The sequence below is a fragment of the Carcharhinus amblyrhynchos genome, chromosome 1 (assembly GCF_965287045.1).
Source record: "Carcharhinus amblyrhynchos chromosome 1, sCarAmb.v2.hapA, whole genome shotgun sequence".
Classification (NCBI taxonomy): domain Eukaryota; kingdom Metazoa; phylum Chordata; class Chondrichthyes; order Carcharhiniformes; family Carcharhinidae; genus Carcharhinus; species Carcharhinus amblyrhynchos.
The window spans coordinates 19,125,630-19,143,579 of NC_137324.1; the positions used below are offsets into that span (position 1 = coordinate 19,125,630).

The following is a 17,950-nucleotide window of genomic DNA, read 5'->3' on the forward strand; positions in this document are numbered from 1 at the left end:
AACAGAATGGCTTATCATGCAATTTCAGAGGGCATCTTTAAGAGTCAACCACATTTCTATGTACTGGAGTCACATGCAGCCCAGACCAGGTAAGGACGGCAGATTTCCTTCCCTAAAGGAATTAGTGGACTAGTGGGTTTTTGCAACAATCAACAATGGTTGCACTGTCCTTGTTAATTCCATCATGGTCGTCATTAATTTCAGATTTTTACTATATTCAGATTTTACCTTCTGCCATAGTGGGATTTGAACCCAGGATGCCAGAGCAACACCCTGTGTCTCTGGGTTACTAGTCCAGCAACAATACCACTACACCACTGGCTCCCCTAAATCCAACAGCTCTTGCAAATAGCCATCACAAGCACAATGAGCTGAATGTTTCTATGGTACGTTCACACAGCAGTGGAAGGAAGGTTTGTGGTTCAGGGATTGTCATGGAGAATATAGCAGGGAAAGGTTATTCCCACGTCGCATGGCTCTGATTGATTGATGTGTTGTGTGAGGAATATTCTATGTATATTCACCATGACAATGCCTCAACTAACCAGAGTCCACTTGGCAACTAATCAGCACCCATTATTTTTCATGTAGAATAAATTGTTGTTCCCTTTGAAATTTGCAACGTTTTGGATCTGTCCAGATGAGTGCAAAATGAAAAGCTTTGACAGCATGTCTCATTTTTTCAGCAGCACTCAATTTCTGTACTACCAAGCAATTATTTACTTTAATGTTATTAATTCATAGAATCCTACAGTGCAGAAGGAAGGCATTCGACCCATCAAGCCTGCACCAACCACAAACCCACCCAGGCCCTATCCCCATAACCCCATACATTTACACTAGCTAGACACCAGACACTAAGAGGCAATTTAGCATGGCCAATGCATCTAACCCACACATCTTTGACTGTGGGAGGAAACCGAGGCACCCGGAGAAAACCCATGCAAACAAGGGGGGGCATGTGCAAACTCCACACAGACAGTGACTCAAGGCCGGAATCAAACCCGGGTCCCTGGTACTATGAGGCAGCAGTGCTAACTACTGTGCCGCCATGCTGCCCTCTGGCAATTAACAGTGTCTTTGAAGAAAATTAGATTTGGGTAGAAATGAGAAATGTGAAGAGTAGGACACTAACTGTGAAGCCCATTATTGATCATGAGGTCGAGAAAAAGATAGAATTCTACTGAGAACTTGGTGGTCAAAATAAAGAAAGCTGACAGGAAAAGACAGTTGTTAGGTCATTTGAATGTAGAATAGACTGGGAAATTTATAAAGGACTTCATTGGGCGGAAAACCTGATCCTGAGCAAAGATGTGGATTATTACTTCGAATAGTCGCTCAAGGTATCTACAAAAGTTCCTGAGCCCTTCATGCACAAACAGGAGCACTAGTGGACTGGATATTAAGTGACAATTAATAAATTGTACAACATAGCAATTTGACCACAGCTGAACTTCAAATAAAGGAAGATACGTCTTGGGGTGAATTTTAACTACCAGAAAGAGCAGCATGATGGCACAGTGGTTAGTACTGCTGCTTCACAGTGCCAGGGACCTGGGTTCAATTCCCGGCTTTGGTTACTGTCTGTATGGACTTTGCATGTTCATCCTGTGTCTGCATGTGTGATAGTGTACAAATGAAGCAGTGGCCTGATGGGAAAAATGGTCAAGTATTTAGTATAAAGTAAGGACAGCAGCCCAAGCCATTTCAAAATGCCAGACCCCTGTAAAACTGAATGACTCTGAACAAAGAAATGACTACAACCAGTGAAGGCCAAATGCGTGGCCTCAGTCAACCTTTACACAGTTGACTTCATATACCATGAGATAACATACGAGACATCAGATAAGGTCGGGAAGGAGGGAGTCGCAGAATCTGTTTATTACAGAAACCAAGGCATGAGGGAGTCACAGAATTCATTTTGTTCAATGTAGCACTGCTTGTGTTGCTAAAATCATGTAAGCTGATAAGAAAATGTATTATTATTGAATTGATCCTTGCAGAGAGCGCAGTCTTGGGATAGAATCAGCAGTTAGTGTGGACTGCTGTCTGTTTGCAAGATTCGGCCATATACTGCATGCAGTCTTGTGATAATAAAAGCTAGTTGTTTTTTAAAGCAAACTTTGTTAAGTTTAATTATCACTACTCAGGGAACAAGAAATTCTCCAGTACAACACAAGTTTCCTCCGGGTGCTCCAGTTTCCTCTCCCACAGTCCAAAGATGTATGGATTAGGTGGATTGGCCATGCTAAATTGCCCATTAGTATCAGGGGGACTAGCTAGGCTAAGTGCATGGAGTTATGGGGATAGGGTCTGGGTGGGATTGTGGTTGGTGCAGATGGGCCAAATGGCCTCCTTCTACACTGTAAGATTCTATGACCTATCAAGTATGAAAAATAGGTGGATTTGGATCAGAATAGGTTACTAAATTGTAAAATCTGAAGGCTGGGATGTTTTACTACTGTTACATATTATTTTGGTGAGACCACATCTCGAATACTGTGTGCAATTTTAGTCTCCTTACTTAAGAAAGGACGCAATTGCGTGAGAAGCATTTCAGAAAAGGTTGACTTGACTGTCTTCCTGGGATGAAGGGTTGGAGAAAAGGTTGGACAGCTTGGGTCTATATCCAGTGGACTTTTAAAGAATGAGTAGCAATCTTATTGAAACATATAAGGTTCTGAGTCGACTTGACAGGATGCATGATGAAAGAATTTTTCCCTTTGTGCAATAGACTGGCAGAAGGGAACACAGTTCAAAAGCAAGAGATCTCCCATTTAAGACAGAGCTGAGGAGAAATATTTCTTCCCAGGCAGTTGTGAGTCTGGAAGTCTCCTCCCCAGGTGGTGTTGGAGGCAAGGTCATTGAATATTTTTAAAATCTGCATTAGATAGATTTTAGATTGACAAGGGGGACAAAGGATGTAGGAGATAGGAAATAATGTCAGATCAGCTTGAATGGCAGGTTAGGCTCAAGGGGCCAAATGGCCTACTCCTGCTTCTAATTTGCATGTCTGCATCTATGGAAGACAGTAAAGGAATGGCGATACAGTGCCAAGTCAGGACTTGGAGGGGAACTTGCAATTATAAATGCAAGCTGTTAATGTTGTGTCTCAAATTCAAGATGGCAGGATTTAAAGAGGGAAAACCCAAATCATCTAAACACCTTGGGGGCGGTTTTACAAAAAAAAATTCTAAGCGTCCAGCTAGCATGGACACGGGAGAGCTTCAGATCTGTTTTTTGCATGAGTCTTCACTCTCAATTATATGGAGTTAGATTGTGAAAAAGTGAGCTAGACCATTTCCAGCTATGAGAGGCAGTGAAGAGGGAAGAGGGGGTAGGGAGGTGGGGGAGTGGTTGTGGCAGGCTTCCATCACCAGCAGAGGGTGCTATTGCGCATGTGCAGACCTCTGTGGCCCTTGATGTGAATTTAGCTCTCGGAACTTTCTTTGGCTCAATTCCATTTTTCTGTACCTGAGACAGCCAGGAAATCGTCAACAGAAGTGATGTCATCGACAGCCTCGGTCAGAACCCGTACTTGCTTCTCCCATTGGTCTTTGAAGACATCCATGTTATCTTGGGCAACTTTGCTCTGTGGCCTCGCAGCCAGGGTCAATGCTGCATTAATTACCTGAAAGAAAAGGTACATGTTTGAATTACTTAGCCTAAATTTTTCAGAGCTTTTAAGAAAACTACAGCATTGAGGAAGGAGGGAAGAGTGCACCCCAAATCTTTAATTGTGATAAAAACTGTGTTTGTGAGCAGTCATCTACGTACAACATTTCCTATTAAAAGACAAATGTGGCTGTAAGCAACATACTGGGAATCATTCCCACTTACCAAATTCAGTTTTTTTTATTCAGGGGATGTGGGCATTACTGTCTGGGTCAGCATTTATTCCCCACCCTTTCAGCGTCAACCACATTGCTGTGGATTTGGAATCACACATAGGCCAGGTCAGGTAAGGACAGCAGATTCCCCTCCCTAAAGGGAGATTACTGAACCAGTTGGGTTTTTATGACAATCAACAATTGCTTCATGGTCATCATTAGACTTTCACTTTCAGATTTTTTAATGAAATCAGATTTCACCACCTGCTGTAGTGGGATTTGAACCTAGGCCTCCACAGCATTACCCTGGTCTCTCGATTACAAGGCCAGTTACAACACCACAAGACCACAGTTTCCCCCCTAACAATTAAGAAATATCTTCCCAATAGGTCATTTTAAAACCTTGTAGAGTGATTCAATAGCTTAGATTCTGTGAGGCCAACAGGGAGTCTTCCAAAGCAGTAGGGAACCCCACCAGTTCCATAGGATAGGCCTGACAATCAAGTGTCTTTCAGGCACCTAGTTAGCCACTGGTGGGCCTTCCCCATGATTCTAGTACGGCCAGCCAGTGGTCAGCAATTCCTCATGCCACGCGTGCCACCAAGAACAATGAGTTCTGATGTTAATCTAAATAATTCGATTGTGGGAGGAGGTGGTAGTGTGGTGGTGAGATCACTGGACTCATAATCCTGAGGCTTAGATGAATGTTCTGGGGGAATGGGTACAAATCCCACATGACAGCTGGGGCGGTGTGGTGGCACACTGATTAGCACTGCTGCCTCACAGTGCCAGGGACAGGGTTAGTTTCCCAGCTTGGGTCACTGTCTGTGTGGAGTTTGCACGTTCTCCCTGTGTCTGTGTGGATTTCCTCCAGGTGCTTCGGTTTCTTCCCACAGTCTGAAAGATGTGCTAGTTAGGTGCATTGGCCATGCTAAATTCTCTCTGTGTGTACCCAAACTCTTATGGGGGTAGGACCTGGGTGGGATTGATGATGGTGCAGGCTCGATGGGCCAAATGGCCTCTTTTTGCACTGTTGATTTCCATGAGTTATTCTGTGGCCAATAGCACCTTTCGTGCAACAGATGAATCATTCCCGCTCTTCGTTCTCATCTCTGATCTCACCAGTGAATCAGGGCTGTGGGTTTGGTGTCTGCACTGATGCTAACAGTATAATTGGTAGTAATTAAGGGACGCAGCATTACTGATCCTCATCTGTTCTCTGGAGAGAGCGGCTGTAACAGCCATTCATACAACCTCTTTAACACCATTAAACAGGTGCTTCACAGAGGATGTTCAGCAGTAATGGAAGTGTCAGGGAATCCGAGGGTTTTAACACAAGTGCATGTTAGGATTTGGAATTCGGTATAGTAAGGTGGTGAAAACAGATTTAATGGTAGCGCTCAGGAAAAGATTGGACAAATATTTGAAGTTTAAAGTTCATTTGAAGTTTAAAACTTTAATAAACCTTAAAAAAATTGGGCAAATATTTGAAGGAGAAAATATTGCAGGGATATGGAGAAAAATGAAGGGGGTGGGATGGAGAACTTAATTCCTCAATGAAAAAAGCCAGTGTAAGGTCAGTGGGATGAATAGCCTCCTTTTGTGCCGTACTATTAGAATCAAGAATCCTACAGTGCAGAAGGAGGCCATTTGGCCCTTCGAGTCTCCACCAACCACAGTCGCACCCAGGCTCTACCCCTGTAACCCCACTTACCTACCCTACAAATCCCCCTGACACTAAAAGGCAATTTAGCATGGCCAATCAACCTAACCCGCACACTTTTGGAGTTTGGGAGGAAACTGGAGCACCCGGAGGAAACCCACACAAACATGGGTAGAACAAGCAAACTCCACAAATTTGAATCTGGATTCTTGGCACTGGGAGGCAGTAGTGCTAACCATTCTGCCACCGTGCTGCCCAAATTCTTTGATTCTAAAAAGCAATGGACATGGTTGATTGGTGAGTAAGTCCTAGTGGGTATTCCCAAACCATATTGAATCAAAGCTCATTGTTTAGAATCACAGTCATAGAAGTTTACAGCATGGAAACAGGCCCTTCAGCCCAACTTGTCCATGCCACCCTTTTCTTTTAACTCCCTAAGATAGTCCCAATTGCCTGCATTTGGCCCATATCCCTTTATACCCATCTTACCCATGTAACTGTCTGGATGCTTTTTAAAAGACAAAATTGTACCTGCCTCTACCTCTGGTAGCTTGTTCCAGACACTCACCACCCTCTGTGAAAAAAATGTCCCTCTGGACACTTTTGTATCTCTCCCCTCTCACCTTAAACCTATATCCTCTGGTTTTAGACTCCCCAACCTTAGGGAAAAGATATGGACTATCAAGCTGACCTGTGCCCCTCATTATTTTATAGACCTCTATAATAGCACCCCTAAGTCTCCTACACTCCAGGGTAAAAAAATCCTAGTCTATCCAGTTGCTCCTTATAACTCAATCCTGGCAGCATCCTAGTAAATCTTTTCTGCACTCCTTCTAGTTTAATAATATCCTTCCTATATTAGGGTGACCAGGTTTAGGCAAGGTTGGGGAATTATTTGCTTTATTTCTTTTTCCTTATCAAGTTTTTAAAGTTAAAGGGTTTAGTCATGGCAGGACAGCTGGAAGCTGTGGTTTGCTCTTCTTGTGCCATGTGGGAGACCGGGTACATTTTCGATGACCCTTTCTCATCCAGGCTCGAAAGGTTGGTTCTATTCTTTCTCCATAGGTGCCGTCAGACCTGCTGAGATATTCCAGCATTTTCTGTTGTTTTGCCATCAATCTATTGCTGCTATTCCTCGAGTTTGAGGAGAAAGAACAGACATGTAAGCAAAGAATTTCAGAGCTTTGAAAGGAAAATAAAGAACATCTCAGTCTACCAAAGGAATGACATTTGCCTTGTAAGATGACAGTACTGACCCGACAACATGCTCCCTGCAAATGTAATCGTATGAGAGATACAGAAAGCAGCAGTGTCTTTACTGATGGGCAGATAAAGGGCAATCTGAGAACTGTTGAGTTGTCCTACATGAAAATTCCTTCAGTCAACCTGTTATTTTCAAAATGTTTCGATATTTTGGGCTCTACTGCTGACAAAATGCCCCAGGGAGTGTAAAACATATCTGTAATAGCAAATCAAAGTGCAACAATACATCTTCACCAGCAAATCTACTTTCCCTGATCCTTAAAGAAAATCCATTTACTTTGTTATAAACAATTGTAATCTTGAAAAAGCTCCATTTTAAAGAAGTGTATATGAAAAAAAGTGTACAAAACATCTTCTTCATTTTCAGGGCGATCTGTAAAGTCACTCATACACAGAAGAAGCATGTGTTCCCTAGCACAACATCAGATAAGTGGCACGTACACAGTCTTTAAATCAGGATTGTGGTTAAAAATGGTCAGCTTAAATTATGTTCTGGGTTTTATACACTTGAGGATTCAAGTAAAGAAGAAGGGATGTCTTGCTGCAATTAAACAGGGCCCAGGCGAGACCACACTTGGAGTTTTTGATTTGATTTGATCTACTATAGTCACAGATATTAGTGGTGGGTCAGTGGGTGGCACAGTGGCACAACGGTTAGCACTGCTGCCTCACAGCGTCAAGTACTCGGGTTCAATTCCTGACTTGGGTCATTGTCTGTCTGAATTTTGGACATTTTTCCTGTTTCTGTGTAGGTTCCCTCCGGGTCCTCCAGTTTCCTCCCCTAGTCCAAAAGATGTGCTGGTTAGGTGCACTGGCCATGCTAAATTCTCCCTCAGTGTACCCAAACAGGTGCCAGAATGTGGCGACTAGGAGATTTTCACAGTAACTTCATTGCAGTGTGAATGTGAATCTACTTGTGACTAATAAATGAATTTTAGTGTACAGTATAAAGTATTATTTCTTGAGCGCTGTACAGACAAAGCATACCATTTATGGAGAAAGAAAGGAGAGAGTGCAGAATGCAGTGTTACAGTTGTAGCTGGGATACAGAGAAAGATCAACTTAATGCAAGTAAGTCCATTTAAAGGTCTGATGGCAACAAGCGAGACGCTATTCTTGAAGAAGGTTGAAGAGAGAATGTCTGGGGTGTGCGGGGTCCTTAATTATGCTGGCTGTTTTCCCAACATGGGCATGTAGACAGAGTCAATGTGCCATTTTGGTTTCCTTATCTGAAAAATGATGTTCATACTTTGGAGAGAGGGCAGAGAAGGTTGACTGGACTGATTCATGGCTTGATGGGAACGATATATTAGGAGAGACTGAATCAGTTAAAGTTAAGGGTGCCATGATAGTACAATGGTTAGCATTGCTGCCTCACAGTGCCAGGGACTCAGACTCAACTCTGGCCTTGGGTGACTGTCTGTGTGGAACTTGTATGTTCTCCTTATGAATGTGTGAGTTTCCTCAGGGTGCTCTTGGAGAGGTCAATAAAATAATGATGGGCACAGATCAGATAGATAGTCAACATCTTTTCCCAAAGGTAGGGGAGTCTAAAACTAGAGAGCATAGGTTTAAGATGAGAGGGAAGAGACACAAAAGGGTCCAGAGGGGCAATTTTTTCACACACAGAGTGGTGAGTATTGGGAACAAGCTGCCAGAAGTAGTGGTAGAGACGGGTACAATTTTGTCTTTTAAAAAGCATTAAGAGCGTTACATGGGTAAGATGGGTATAGAGGGATATGGGCCAAATGTGGCCAATTGGGACTAGTTTAGGGCAGCATGGATAAGTTGGTCTGAGGGGCCTGTTTCCATGCTGTAAACCGCTATGACTCTATGAGGTTTGAAAGGGTGTATATGACCAACACATTCAACTGCTTAACTTTTATAACACTTCAATGTACTGATAAAGGGCAATATGAACATTTGAAAGGAGAAACAGTTAAAAGCATAAGAACATAAGAACATAAGAAATAGGAGCAGGAGTAGGCCATCTAGCCCTTCGAGCCTGCCCCGCCATTCAATAAGATCATGGCTGATCTGTCGTGGCTCAGTTCCACATTCCCGCCCTCTCCCCATAACCCTTAATCCCCTCTCTCATCAAAAACCCATCAACCCGCGCCTTAAAAATATTTAGCGAAGCAGCCTCCACCACTTCAACGGGCAGAGAATTCCAGAGATTCACCACCCTTTGAGTGAAGAAGTTCCTCCTCAACTCCGTTCTAAACCGTCCCCCCCTTTATCTTGAGGCTATGCCCCCTAGTCCTACTATCCTTTCTGAGCGGGAAGAGTCTCTCCACCTCTATCCTATCCATCCCATTCATCATCTTATACGTCTCAATGAGATCTCCCCTCATTCTTCTAAACTCTAACGAGTACAAGCCTAATCTATTCAGCCTCTGCTCATAGCTCAACCCCCTCAACTCCGGCATCAGCCTAGTAAACCTCCTCTGCACTCCCTCCAAGGCCAAAATATCCTTGCGTAAGTACGGCGCCCAAAACTGCACACAGTACTCCAGCTGCGGCCTCACCAATGCCCTATACAGCCGCAGCAAGACCTCTCTACTTTTATATTCAATCCCCCTCGCTATGAAGGCCAGCATCCCATTCGCCTTCCTGACCACCTGCTGCACCTGCAAGCTGGGTTTTTGCGACTCATGCACAAGGACCCCGAGGTCGCTCTGCACCGTCGCCTGCTGCAGTTTTTCTCCATGGAAGTAATAATCCTTCCTACCATTATTCCTACCAGAGTGGACCACCTCGCACTTGCCTACATTAAATTCCATTTGCCATTTCCTGGCCCATTCGCCCAGCCTATCTAGATCCTTCTGTAGACTCTCCCCACCCTCCACACAATTTGCCTTTCCACCAATTTTGGTGTCATCAGCAAATTTCGACACCATACACTCGGTTCCCTCCTCCAGATCATCTATATAAATGGTAAATAGCTGAGGCCCCAGCACCAACCCCTGGGGCACGCCACTAGTCACCATCCGCCAATCCGAATAGCACCCATTGACCCCCATTCTCTGCCTCCTATTTGACAACCAGTCCTCTATCCACGCTAACACCCTACCCCCAACTCCATGCCCCCTGACCTTCTGCAATAACCTCTTGTGAGGTACCTTGTCAAACGCCTTCTGAAAATCAAGAAAGACCACATCCACCAGCTCTCCTCTATCCACCGCCCTAGACACATCCTCATGGAACTCCAGTAAATTTGTCAGACACGACTTCCCTTTAACGAAACCGCGCTGCGTCTGCTCTATCAAGCAGAACCCCTCAAGATGCCTCGCTATTTCCTCCTTGATGACGGATTCTAACATTTTACCTACAACAGACGTTAAACTAACAGGCCTATAATTCCCTGCTTTTTGCCTGGCACCCTTCTTAAACAACGGCGTAACATTAGCCGTTTTCCAATCTTCCGGCACTTCCCCGGAATCCAGCGACGTCTGGAAAATAACCACCAAGACATCCATTATCACCTCCGCCATTTCTTTCAGAACCCTCGGATGCATTCCATCCGGTCCTGGGGACTTGTCCACAATCAGCCCCTCCAGTCTGTCAAGCACCACCTCTCTAGTACATAAGAACATAAGAAATAGGAGCAGGAGTAGGCCATCTAGCCCTTCGAGCCTGCCCCGCCATTCAATAAGATCATGGCTGATCTGTTGTGGCTCAGTTCCACTTTCCTGCCCTCTCCCCATAACCCTTAATCCCCTCTCTTATCAAGAACCCATCAACCCACTTCTTAAAAATATTTAGCGAGGCAGCCTCCACCACTTCAACGGGCAGAGAATTCCAGAGATTCACCACCCTTTGAGTGAAGAAGTTCCTCCTCAACTCCGTTCTAAACCGCCTCCCCTTTATCTTGAGGCTGTGCCCCCTAGTCCTACTGTCTTTTTTGAGCGGGAAGAGTCTCTCCACCTCTATCCTATCCATCCCATTCATCATCTTATACGTCTCAATGAGATCTCCCCTCATTCTTCTAAACTCTAACGAGTACAAGCCTAGTTTATTCAGCCTCTCCTCATAGCTCAATCCCCTCAACTCCGGTATCAGCCTAGTAAACCTCCTCTGCACTCCCTCCAGGGCCAAAATATCCTTGCGCAGGTGCGGCGCCCAAAACTGCACACAGTACTCCAGCTGCGGCCTCACCAATACCCTATACAGCTGCAGCAAGACCTCCCTACTTTTATATTCAATCCCCCTCGCTATGAAGGCCAGCATCCCATTCGCCTTCCTGACCACCTGCTGCACCTGCAAGCTGGGTTTTTGCGACTCATGCACAAGGACCCCGAGGTCCCTCTGCACCGTCGCCTGCTGCAGTTTTTCGCCACGTAAGTAATAGTCCTTCCTACCATTATTCCTACCAAAGTGAACCACCTCACACTTGCCAACATTAAATTCCATTTGCCATTTCCTGGCCCATTCGCCCAGCCTATCTAGATCCTTCTGCAGACTCTCCACACCCTCCGCACAATTTGCCTTTCCCCCAATCTTGGTGTCATCAGCAAATTTCGACACCCTGCACTCGGTTCCCTCCTCCAGATCATCTATATATCCAGATCATCTAGTAACAGTAATGTCATCGAGACCCTCCAGTCCTACCACCTTTCCTTCTCTAACATCCGGCAAATTATTCACGTCCTCCTCCGTGAAGACCGAAACAAAAAAGTTATTCAAGACCTCAGCCATATCCCCATCCCCTACCACTAAGTCCCCCTTCTCATCCTCTAAGGGACCAACGTTCACCCTAGCCAGCCTCTTCCTTTTCATATATTTATAAAAACCCTTGCTATCCTTTTTTATATTAAGCGCTAGCCCAGCTTCATAGTTTCTCCTACCCTTCTTTATCAACTTCTTTGTCAATCTTTGTTGACATTTAAACCTCTCCCAATCCTCTTCTCGCCTACTACTCTTAGCTACTCTAAACGCCTCCGCTTTGAATTTAACACTTTCCTTCACCTCCTTCGTTATCCACGGCTTATTACCTCTCCTCCTACGGTCCTTTTTAACCATCGGAATAAATTTCTGCTGAGCACCAAGAAACATCTCCTTAAAGATCCTCCACTGCTCCTCAGCAGACCTACCTTCCAACGCGCTCCCCCAGTCCACATTCGCCAATTCTTCTCTCATCCTACCGTACTCTCCTCTTTTCAAACAAAGGACACGTGTCTGGGAACCCACTTTCTCCTCTTCCATCTGCACCAGAAACTCCACCGTACAATGATCACTCTCCCCAAGAGGATCCTTCACCGCAAGTTCCCTAATTCTACCCGCCTCATTACATAGCACCAGATCCAAGATAGCTCGCTCCCTCGTCGGCTCCAACACATACTGTTCCAGGAAACTATCCCGGCAGCATTCCAAGAACTCCTCCTTGAGCCCACCGCGTCCAACATGGGTCGACCAATCAATATGAAGATTGAAATCCCCCATAATTACGTCCGTTCCATTCCTGCACGCCGCACTTATTTGCGCGTTAACAGCCCGCCCCACCTCCAGATCTTTACTGGGGGGCCTACAGACGACACCCACCAGCGTCTTCCTCCCTTTGCTGTTCCTAATCTCTACCCACAACGATTCCACCTTCTGCTCCTTGGTTCCAATATCATCCCTTGCTACCACCCTGATGCTATCCTTAATCAGCAGAGCTACGCCGCCCCCTTTTCCCTCCCGCCTATCCTTCCTAAACAGATACAAAGAAAAACAAAACAATGAAATTCTCATGGAGAATTTGGACAACATGATGGCATAGTGGTTAGCATTGCTGCCTCACACCACTGGGAACACGATTTCTGGTTTGGGTCATTGCCTGTGTGGAGTTTGCACATTTTCCCCATGTCTGTGTGGGTTTCCTCCAAGTGCTCCAGTTTCCTCCTACAGTCTGAAAGACATGCTGATCAAGTGCATTGGCCCGAATAGGCGCCGGAGTGTGGTGATTCAGGGAATTTCACAGTGACTTCATTACAGTGTTAAGGTAAGTATGACTTGTGACTAATAAATTAACTTTAAAATATTGCAGTTTATTCAACTGTCGTCTCTTAATAAATTTGAAACTTTTCTCAAATGAAAGGAGTTTGATTCCATCAGTGCAGCCTGGAGCCTGTCCAGAATGTCAATCCACCTAGTAGGAGGAGATTGTATCATTGGAGCATCTTTCTTTGGGGTATATTGTTAGCCATTTTCTCGAGGTAACTCATAAAAAAAACAACTTTGTAGGACAGGGCAGGAGTGAGCTGGAGGAGGAGGGTGGGGGGATGGGATTTCTTCCTTGTGAGGTATAGAAAAGTTGGAGACAAAGATCAGAATGAGTTCAATTACAGATTTTTCTTTAAGTGAGAGGAAGGGAAAGGAACCCTTGTTGAATTCTTGCTTCTGAGTGCTGTGTGACAGGGGTATTATATGGGCATTTTGGGTTAGGAATTAAGACACACTGGGCCATTTTAATTAATTCATCCACCCAGAATTACTTACTGGACAGTGGGAGAAAATCAGACGGAGAAATGAATCACCTTATTGTGATAACCTCAGGACTCTAATGTCCTTTGAGGAAGGAAATGTGCCATTCTTGCCTGGTTTGGTCTACATGTGACTCCAGAGCCACAGCAATGTGGTTGACTCTCAACTGCCCTCGGGCAGCCGGGAATGGGCAATAAATGCTGGCATGTCCCATGAATGAATAAAAAAAACTTGTACAGGAAATCACTGATGGACCTCCTTGTAGGAGCCGTTGAGTACGAGCTCCCTGGGGATTGGTAACTAACTCACCAGGTGGAGATCGTATACCAAGCCACGTCTCAAACAGGCCCCTGAGTGGGTCTGTTATTGCATTGTCCCAGTTGGGATCTGTTTGTGTTCACTACAGGCTTGTGGTTTTGCTTTACTTTATTTCATGTAACAGAGTATCATTCCTTTCCTGCCGACTCCTGGAGTTATTATACTTATGAGGATAATTCCATGACACCAAATAATACACACATTGCCTTAATTATGGTCTTTTTCAGCAACACTACAAAAATCCTTTAAGTTTCAGATTAGTGCAAATTGCACTGTGACTCTATAATTATCCTGCAGTTCATCAAAATTCCCTGAACCAATTATCAGCCAATTAATCAATTGCCTAATGGGCCTTTGGGAGTGAGTCTTGGCTCTGTTGTAAGATTGGCGCCTTCTGAATCAGAAAAGGAGGGTTTTGAACCTCATTCCAAATTAATGGAGGTAAGAATTCCAATGTTTGAATACCATGTGAATTGGCATCCATTTCCTCCCTCACAAATGCCACTTCCCACCCACACCCCTCTCTATTGTAATGTTGTGAAGTTGGGTTTGTGATGTTAGAATTTGATGTTGGTGAAGATGTAAAAAAATTGTAAAAATGCTGAGAGAAAAAAATTCTGTGGTCTTTTTAAAACCTGATGTTTTGCTTCAGAGCTTGGGGGTCTAAAATGCAAAGTGCATCCAAAGTTCAAGCTGAAACATTTGTATTAAAAGTCAAGCAGTAGTCTTGACAAGACAATCTGTTTTTGTTTGAATTTTGCCCAAACGATTTAAAACAGGCGCTCAGCTACCAAGAACTTATAAGATTTGAATGCAATGTTGTTGACAAAATCAGACCAATTCTATTGTAGGAAAATTGATAGGTTATCACAGGTATAAAAGAGAGTGTAAGGGGGAGAAACAGGAGATAGCAACTGCCACCTCTCAAACCTTGACAATGACAGAACAAATGCCAATTGCCCAGAGCTAAGACTTCTCAGCTCTCAACTCTGCCAGCTTTATATATGTCTTGAGAGAATGCACCATCTAATCAGTGAAAGGTACCAAATCAGAAAGAATTTACAGACAGAAAAATCAATCGAGAAAGTCCGGAATGTTCTGAAAATACACAAATCTGGTTGTATATTTTTTGGGAGTGACTACATTCTATTATTACTTTTCTGTTAATGAAAGGGCATTGTATTTATTTGAATAGCATTTCAGTAGAATCTTATTTTGTTGGGTATGTTACTTGTTTCGTTAAAGCTCCCAGTCAGTTCAATAAATAAATTGTAAAATGTTCACTTGAAAGTGAGTGTCAGGTATTTCTGTTATGTAACCACTAAACTGTACCGAAGAACAGTTCACACCTTCCCGCACACTTTGAACAGATTACGAGGTGAGATATTCCTCTCTGGGCTCCAACTTACGCATCATAACAGTAACGAGCTGTCTCTCCTGATTGCTTGGTTTGACAGTCAGCTCTCCACATAAAAAAGGAACAAAGTTGTAGGTACAATTCAGAGCTTGATCGGTGGAACGCCAAACAGCGGGAGAAATAAGTTGTCTCATGTGCTGAAAGGCACGGGGTAAGAAAAAATGTTTAAATAAATCCCTCGTTGCTCAGGATACTATAGTGGAGCCTCCAGCAGTAGGGAGTGATGGTGGGGGAGACAGAGCATGGAGCAGGGGAACTGGCCAGCTCCTGTGGGACAGTGTCTTTGAAAAGCTAATGGGCAGAGATAGATGTGAGGGAGAAAACAGCTGGCACATATGCAGGACTTGTGAAGGATGTTGCGGCAGGGATTCAACACAGCTGGAATCCCTTAAGATTGACTCAAGAGCCAGGAAGGAGAACTAGCACCTGGTCAGGTTGTCTGAGATTGCCTCACGGCAAGAAGGGAGCAGGAGCACAGCCAGGAGCTGGGCAGCAGGGGAAGGCGAGCATGCCTGCTGAGCACGGTGCTGACAGGCTGAGGCAAAAGTCTACAGCGTTGGCCATGAATAGTTTGTTCTTGGAGTTATGCTTTCCCTTGACAGTTTATACAGTTTTGATGCTTGTGCACTAAAGGAACTTTTTTTATTATTTATATCCAATTCAACCCAATTCAAAGTCTCAGCAAGTGACAGATTACTGATCCAAGCTGACAAGACAGGATCTCACCCTGTCTTGGACTTGATCTAAATGATCCAAGGCAAAAGGACTCGATGCCACTTTAAAAAATTGCTTCAAATGAGGCCTCAGTGTAACCTCGTGACTTCAACCAAATGCAGGATGCCAAAACAACACTTGATCTGATAAGAACAGATACTACAATTGATCTTAGCCACAAGGCCGAGAAGCGATATCTCCTTGCAAGCAGTGTGCTTAAACTGAACATTACACTACTCTAAGTAACTTACCTATTTGCACAGTTTTGTGTGAACAATAGTTTCTTTTCTACTACTCACTGTACCTTTAGTTCCTGTTGTAAGTTGAAGTGTTTCAACACTTATCTAGCTCTACGTATTAGCCAGAGGCCGCTAGCCTCTACCCAGTACGCAATATTGTAGCAGAAGAGCATTACGGAGGCTGGGAATTCTGTGGAGAGTAACTCAGCTCCTGACTCCCAAATTCTGTCCACCAGCAACAAGGCACAGTCAGCAGTGTGATGCAATACTCACTTGGATGAATGCAATTCCAACAACGCTCAAGGAAATTGACACCATCCAGGACAAAACAGCCTGCTTGATTGCACCCAAACCACCCCCTTCAGCATTCAATTTCTCCACCAGCGACATGCATTAGAGCAGTGGGCCCCGTCCACAAGGTGCACTGGTGTACCTCACCAAGGCTCCTTCAACAGCACCTTCCAAACCCACGACATAGAGTCAGAGTCATGAGGCGGAATGTTAGCATCCCGTCCACCATGGGAATCAGATCGAGCATGGGCCGGACCATGGGAAGGTCTGTTGACATCGGGTGGAACTTTACAGTTTTGGGATGAGCAAGCCTGTAAAATCCCGCACATAGAATCATAGAGCAATTCAGCACGGAAAAAGGCCATTCGGCCCAATTGGGCACTGCTGACCATGGTGCCCTCCCAGTTAGCCGTGTTTGGTCCATGTCTTTGTAATTCTTTCCCGTTCATGTATTTATCTAAATGCTTTTTTAAATGTTGCTATTGAACCTGCCTCAACCACTTTCTCTGGCAGCTCATTCCATATACACACCAACCTCTGTGTGAAGAAGCTGCCCCTCAGGTCCCTTTTAAATCTTTCCCCTCTCACCTTAAACCTGTGCCCTCTAGTTTTCAATTCCCCTTCCCTGGGGAAAAGACTACGTGTGTTCACCCTATCCATACCCCTCATAATTTTATACACCTCAATAAGGTCACCCCTCATTCGCCTATGTTCCAAGCAATAAAGCCCTAGCCTGGTCAACCACTCCCTATAACTCAGGTCCACTAGTCCTGGCAATATCCTCATAAGTCTTTTCTGCACTCTTTCCAGTTTATCAATGTCTTTCCTATAACAGGGTGACCAAAATGGTACACAATATTCCATGTGCGGCCTCACCAATGACTTATACAGCTGTAATAAAACCCCTGTACTCAATGCCCGGACTGATGAAAGCCAGTGTGCTAAACACCTTCTTCACCACTCTGTCTACCTGTGGCGCTGCTTTGAACAAACTGTGTCCTTATACTCTTATGTCCCTCTGTTCCTCAACACTGCTCAGGGTCCTCCCATTCACTGCATAAGTCTGATCCTGGTTTGACTTTACAAAATTCAACACCTCACACTTACCTGTATTGAAATTCATTTGCCAATCCTTGGCCCACTTCCCTAAACTGATCAAGATCCCTCTGTAATTTTTGATAACCTTCTTCGCTATCAACCTAGAAGGACAATGGCTGCAGATGCATGGGAACACCATCACTTGCAATTCCCCCTTTAAGCCATCCTGACATGAAAATATATTCTACTGTGCATTTGGAATCTGGGGTAAGATCTTGGGAGAGATCATGTCCCCAGTACGCACAGGGTAACACGAAAGGATGTACCCCCTCCTTTGATCCTGCTTTTGAAGAAGTTTGCTCAAAAGAAAAGGCCTGCAAACTCCTGCTCGCTTGCCCACACCAACCGTTTTATGGTATGGGCGGTGTTTCTGGGTCAATTGACTCCGTAACTTTAATTATTTATTTACAACGGGTGAGCCGGCTACTAATTCTGGCACTTGCCCACCTACTGCCTTATGGGGCACAGCTGGACGGTGGGAGGGATAGTGGTGGACTTTATGCCCCTTGTATTTTACATGCCCCCCCCAACACCCTATCACATGCTAAAAACACACCCGGTGGTCACGGCATAAAATCCAGCTCTGTGTCTGAGACTTAGAGAGAAAGAAAGTCCCACTCAGTCTTTTTGACAGAAACAAATTTGGTTCACT

The 17,950-nt window shown here is 44.5% G+C and overlaps 1 protein-coding gene and 1 non-coding gene across 3 annotated transcripts in view; both read right to left on the reverse strand.

The window, feature by feature from the left end:
* ctnna2 (catenin (cadherin-associated protein), alpha 2) overlaps window positions 1-17,950 on the reverse strand; it is a 1,308,817-nt gene that overhangs the window by 295,583 nt on the left and 995,284 nt on the right. For both annotated transcript variants that reach the window (XM_080195424.1, XM_080195512.1), the window contains one exon: window positions 3,475-3,631. In XM_080195424.1, coding sequence (XP_080051550.1) covers window positions 3,475-3,631 — 157 coding nt within the window. The remainder of the gene's footprint in view (window positions 1-3,474; window positions 3,632-17,950) is intronic.
* LOC145351330 (U2 spliceosomal RNA) lies at window positions 15,679-15,865 on the reverse strand. Its single transcript, XR_013888389.1, has one exon. It is a non-coding gene; the product is annotated as a U2 spliceosomal RNA (small nuclear RNA).